At 37.2% G+C, this 6,312-nt stretch overlaps 1 protein-coding gene across 1 annotated transcript in view; it reads left to right on the forward strand.

The window, feature by feature from the left end:
• The window catches only part of MYO1B (myosin IB), a 150,977-nt gene extending 148,948 nt beyond the window's left edge, over window positions 1-2,029 (forward strand). The window contains exon 30 of the mRNA XM_012647923.1: window positions 720-2,029. Coding sequence (XP_012503377.1) covers window positions 720-843 — 124 coding nt within the window. The 3' untranslated portion in view covers window positions 844-2,029. The remainder of the gene's footprint in view (window positions 1-719) is intronic.
• Window positions 2,030-6,312: the final 4,283 nt, after the last annotated feature.

A 6,312-nucleotide genomic window follows, 5' to 3' on the forward strand; every position in this document is an offset into this window, starting at 1 on the left:
CTCCTCCATATCCTGTCCCGCTGGAAGGTCTTCAGGGCCAGTAACACATATGGAGCTTTCATCTCCTATGATGACAATGCCTTCTTCTGGAATACCTCCTGTAGGACCTGCCTGAGCCTATTTTACAGTTAACTTTTTTTTTTAATAAGTAGAAGGAGTATACTCCAAAATGACAAAAGTATAGTATAGTAAATACAAAAACCAATAACATAGTCGTTCATTATCATTGTCAAGTATTATGTACTGTACATAATTGTATATGCTATATTTTTATATGACTGGCAGCAAAGGAGGTTTATTTACACCAGCATCACCACAAACGTGAGTAGTTTATTGCTCTACAACATTGGGATAGCTGCAAAGTCAATAAGTGATAGGAATTTTTCAGCTCCATTATAATCTTATGAGACCACCATTGTATGTGAGGTCCATAGTTGATCAAAATGTCTTTATGCAGCACACAACTATATTTGCATTATACTTACTGGTTCAGCATCAGCCCAAAAATCTGAAATCCAACACGCTCCAGCAAGCATTTTCTTTGAGCTTCATGGTGGTGCTCAAAAAATTTTGGATTTTGGATTTTTGGATTAGGTTAGGGATGCTCAGCCTGTACTTGTCAAGATCAATATCCATTAAAATACAAAAGCTAGTGTTACTGTAATCACTAGCTATTTTGTGCATAATTTTCTTTAATTTGTTTTATTCTTTTCTCCTAGGTTCCTGGTACAGTTCAGACAAGACAAAGTGTGTGTGAAGTTTATTCAGGGCAACCAGAAAAATGGGAGTGTCCCAACATGCAAACGAAAAAACAACCGTCTCCTTGAAGTTGCTGTCCCTTAACTAGCGTGTCCTCTCTACTTTCATGGACTTGTTTCTGTGTAATAGTGCAATTTGGTTTTGTTTTGTTTGGGGTTCATGATATGTTTGGGAATTGCCAAAGGCTAACTGTTAGAGTCCTTTGATGAAATAAAAATATTTGACTAATCAATTTTTATTATTGGAATAGTTTTAACCTTTCAAATACATGTTCTGTCCTGGAGCAGGATTGTAGAAACTAACAGTATCTATTTTCATGTCATATGTGTTCTTTGTTTAGTCATCATGTTAGATCTGTGTACCCTAAGTCAACATATTACTCATAAATCATTAATACATATAAATGTAGGAAGTGGTCTTAAAAGATAGTACATTCATTCATCAAATATTTATTCAATGCCTACTGTGTGCTAGGCACTGTGCTAGATGGTATGAAAACTTACTAGGGAACCTTTTAAGGCCATTCCATTCTGGCTGGTTTGTGCTGGTTTAACAACCGCTAAGAAAGTTTGAAAATGTTGAGACCAAAACAATAACTGTTAATGATGGACAGCTTTATTAGGAACCCTGTAGTCTGATCTTTTAACATGTATGTTTCAAGAAGGGCTGGTCCTAGGAGGGAGTAGGAGTATATGACTAAGTAAAACCCCTCTACATGTGGTTTCTGTTTGAAAAAAAGAAAACTGACATTTGAACAGGACTTTTAATCTGTTTAGATCTCCTGTAATTATTTTTAGACAGTAGGAAACAGAAGTGACAGAAGCAGTCCAATAAGAGTAGATGTTCCTGTTTCTGGTAAACATCATATATGATCCTAGATATACTAATATCTGCAGAGGATTGTTTTCACCCAAGTTTCAGTAGATATTGTAAACAGCTAATACAATAAAGGGCTAAAAGCCTTTCAGATAGTGGTAAACGTTCTGTATGATGTGCAATAAAACATCCAAAATCTTTTTTTGAAAGTTTTATTTATAATATACATTTTTGTATGAGAAAGGTGATTGGTACAGGGTGCATATTTTAGTCAAGGATCAAAATTAAGTTTGTATAATTTTCAGGGCTTTCTTTCTTTCTTCAAATTTACAATAAGAATTCATTTTGGAAACTACATTTTAAACTTTGGAATCAAATTGTTTCTTATTTGGGAGGGTAATGTATATACATTGGTATTATGTTAAATAATAAAATTGTTCTAAATTTGGTGCCATTTGCTGGATCACAGCTGCATTTTTGTATGTCAAGCTATTTTTGTATGTTGTGCTGTCAATGTATAATCACACAGAAAGGTTTTGCAATCCAAACATTATATGTTCTCTGTGAAATTGAATTTCACTTACCTTTTTATAAACCGAAACATTCATTGAAAATATTTTCTGGGGATTTTCTTTTGATTGTACTTTGTGTTTATTGGTACAGGTAGGGGATATCATTACTTTCATTCTTCTCTGCCATGTGCCTAAAGTGGTAGATTGATACAGGTGAGTAGAAATTTGGGACTGAGTGAGGTTTGTTTTAATGTTTTTGAAAATATGTAATACATTCATATTGTTCAACATACAAGTATAAGAAGGTGTAGAATACAAATACTGCATCCTATCATATACCCATCTCTCAGTTTCCACCCATCCCCCAAAAAGTTAACCATCGTTTGTAGTTGCTTTTGAAAGCTTGTTTGGGGGTTCTAGCAGGGGAGCACAGCTACTCGTATACCCTTGACCGAAGAACGGCCCTCCTCTATCAGGGAAGGTTGTCCTCTTCGTCCAACACCTTACAGTCTTGCCACTGAAGTGTTCAATGATTCTGGTCATGGAACTTGGTCTACATGAGTTGTGACTTTACTTCGTGGGATAGTTTTGCTAAACTACAACCAGAAAGCTTCCTTACGTCCCAAGGTGAAAGCCCTCCACATTCCCCACTCAGGAAAGCAGTAATATTAATAATTTGGCCACACTAGAAATGAGGAGAGAGCTACCATGGCCCAGGTGATCCACTAAAGAGGAATGTTTCCCAAAATGTCACCAAGCATCAATCTGTGTCAAAATCACAAGGAAAGCTTGTTTAAAAAATGACAACAACATTAAACAAAAAACCCATGCCAATTCCTGGGCCATCCCCTGTACCAACTGAATGAGAATTTCCACAATAGAGCTTGACAGCAGTCATTTTAAAGAAAAATTCCATGATTCACACACATTACAGTTTGAGAACTACTAAGAAAAATACTAGAGCTTCTCTGTAGCTATGCACAGTCCCCTCTGGTGATTCTGATTCACACCCAAGTGTGAGAACCACTGGTCTGGAGCTTCTCTCTGGCTGTACACGGCATTGTTGGCCACACTAGCCAATGCTGCTCACCACCTCAATGCCTGACTAGAGGTTGCAGGTGACTATAGCATCACTCTATTACAATGGCAAGCTACTGAGACTCCTTTATCTTTGGGTTTCTGTCACTGTCCTGCAAGGGGAGTTGATGTATTGGTGGCACTCCAGAATTCCTGTATATGCTGGTCTAGCCACACGGCCCTAACTTGTTCCCAGCCATCACTTAGAAGGTTCCCCAGCCCCTGGCGTGAGTAACAGATGTTGTGCTTGAAAAAAGTAAACGGGATGGGTACCAAAACTCAGACCACGGTAACTGCCAAGGTACACAGTGCGGTTGGTGTAGTTGCTCTTGACTTTGGTATCCGTCTACCCCAGGACAAGAAGGGGGTATGGGAATAGTTATCCTGTAATAGACTGGTTATAGTTTTGTATCTCACACCCTTGGAATAATAACCTGGACCCAGAACTCAGATGTAAGGTCTTCAGCTCAAGTATGAAAACCTTTGCTCATACTCCAGGGGCGATAGGATATGTCTAATGGTGAAGAAGCAGGGCAAGGGTTCTGAGAATCATAGGCATATCTGCAATATTGAGGATTTGGCTGAGATCTCAGAGAATGAACTGTTTTATTATTACACCATTTGAATTAATATGCTGAGAACTCTCAAGTTCATGGAATTGAATATAATTATGATAATGAGAGCATGATTTAAAATTCTTTTAGGCCAAATGTAATAGACAAACTTTTTTTTCTTATCTGTTGTTTTTCATACAATAGGTGAGGTATTTCTTAGACTTCTTGAAATCTTCAAATATTAAGTACTTTTTAAAATGATGTATGTTGCTGGGGAAGGATTTAGTAAATTCATTAACGCATTGTATTAAGAGCCTTTGGTTTTAAACTGGGCATTGTTTTCCATGAATACTGTGGCACTCGAATTCTAAAACAATTAGATGCACAAGGGTAGAGGGTAACAGGGAATAGAGTGGAGGGCAGTAGTTTAGCTTTTCTTTCCTCCTGGTGAGAAAAACAGCTGTAAGCTTTCATTATCCATTTGAAGATTTTCTTTTAGCTTATTATCATTGAAGGAGCTCTTTCTTTGTATCTCGTTTTAATAATTCTATTATGTGCTCTTTGATTCTCAGGTTTTTGTTAGCTAAACCCTAGGAAGCTGTGACATTGATCAGCTGGCACTTGCTCTCTGGTCTCATCAGCTTCTATTTCAATAGCCACACAGGAGAAAATTAATTGTTTTGAGTTGGTTTCTTCGAAGCCTTGGAATGTTTGTCTCTCTCTCTTTTTTTGGTTTGAAGATTATTTTCAAAATCTGGAATTAATCACAGTGCAACATAAGCCACAATCTCTTCCTCATTAACCTTTTTTTCACTGGTATGGTGGCCAGATCCCCTACACGAAGTTCCATAAAATTCAACAGAAATCTAACGTTATAACCAAGGAAAATAATCTCAACTTCTCAGTGTTTTAAGAAGGGAATGGGGAACAGAATTTAATGACATATTTACCCAAAGGCCTGGCAGTACTGAGGAAAAGAACGATAAACCAGCTACCTGACTTCAATTATATTCACCCCAACTTTCTTTTTTTCTTCTCTTTTTTTTAGGGGGAAATGGAATCACCGATTGATAGAACTGGCATGTTCTCTTTAAAAATATACCTTTTAATGACATACACATCAGAAATGTGTACATGGAAGTGAACCCACCCATGTATTACTAACTAGCACCCAATACAAGAGGCACCCCAAAGATAGCAGCCAGAAACCCCCTTGTCCATCCCAGTCATTAATCCCCTACAAAAGTAACTTTGATCTTTTTTTCTAGTACCATATATTAATCGTGCCCATTTTAAAACTTTATGTTAAATGGAATTATACAATATATAGTCTTCTGCCTGGCTTCAGTCATTCAACACTATAATTGTGAAATTCATTCATATTTTTTCACATAGCTGAGTTTGTTCATCCTCCTGGCTGTGTAATAATTCATCATGTGCACAGACTGCAATTTTGTGATCCATGTAACTGTTGATGGCCATGTGGCTACTGTACATAGTGCTGCGGCAGGTGTTCTTGTACATGTCTTTTGGTGAATGTATGTAGACAGAACTGCTAAATCATAGGATAAGCTTATGTTCGGGCTTAGCAGATTCTGTCCAAGTGGCTTCCAATGGAGCTGTACCATTTGATGCTCCCACCAGCAGTGTCTGAGGGTTGCAGTTGCTCTACATCCTTGCCGTACCTGGTATTGTCAGGTAATGTTGAATGTTGATCTTTCTGGTGAATCTTAGCCTGAATTTTCATTTTCCTGATGACTAAATGAGCTCAATCACCTTTTCAATATTGGCCATTTGGATATCACCTTTTATGAAGTGTCGGCTGAAGTATTTTGCCAATTTTTCTGTTGTCTGTTTTTTCATTTTGATTTGCAGGTCTATATATATTTCAAATACGAGATCTTTATGTGGGTGGCATGTATCTTCTCACAGTGTATGGTTACTTTCCTTCTCAGTGTCTTTTGATGAACAGAAATTCTATTTTAGTGTAGAGTCCAGTTTGTCAATTCTTTCCTTTATGGTTAAGTAGGTTTTGTTTCCTGTTTAAGAAATACTTGCTTACCCAAGGTTATGAAGATATATGTCTATGTTTTCTTGTAGAAGCTATATTGTTTTACCTTTCACATGTAGATTTTCAGTCCATCTGAAATTGTTTTTTTTTAATGGCATGGGGGATCAAGATTTATGTTTTCCCTATATGGATAACCAGTGAGCCCAGCACCTTCTACTGCAAAGGCCAGCCTTGCCCCACCGCACTGTTTGTGGTTTCTGTCTTCTATTACATTGTTTATCTCTCTTTGTGTCAACACTGAACTGTGTTAATTATTATGGCTTTGAAATATGTTGGCATAGTGGCTTAAAAGTGAAATTCATAACTCTTAGTGACAGGTTGTAAGCTCTGGTGGTAAGGGGGGGGAAAGCATTAAAACTAATAAATACGCATTTTCAGATATGTGGAACAGTGATACTTCATCGGAGTTCTTAAATTAGGAACATAAAACAAGCTCTTTCCTTTAGCCACAGGGATTTGAGCGTTGGGAGTTCCTAATGGGATCATACGGGGAAAATACTAGATATTTCCTTGAAGTAAATTA

Source organism: Propithecus coquereli, unplaced genomic scaffold (genome assembly GCF_000956105.1).
Source record: "Propithecus coquereli isolate 6110/MARCELLA unplaced genomic scaffold, Pcoq_1.0 Scaffold279, whole genome shotgun sequence".
NCBI classification, from domain to species: Eukaryota; Metazoa; Chordata; class Mammalia; order Primates; family Indriidae; genus Propithecus; species Propithecus coquereli.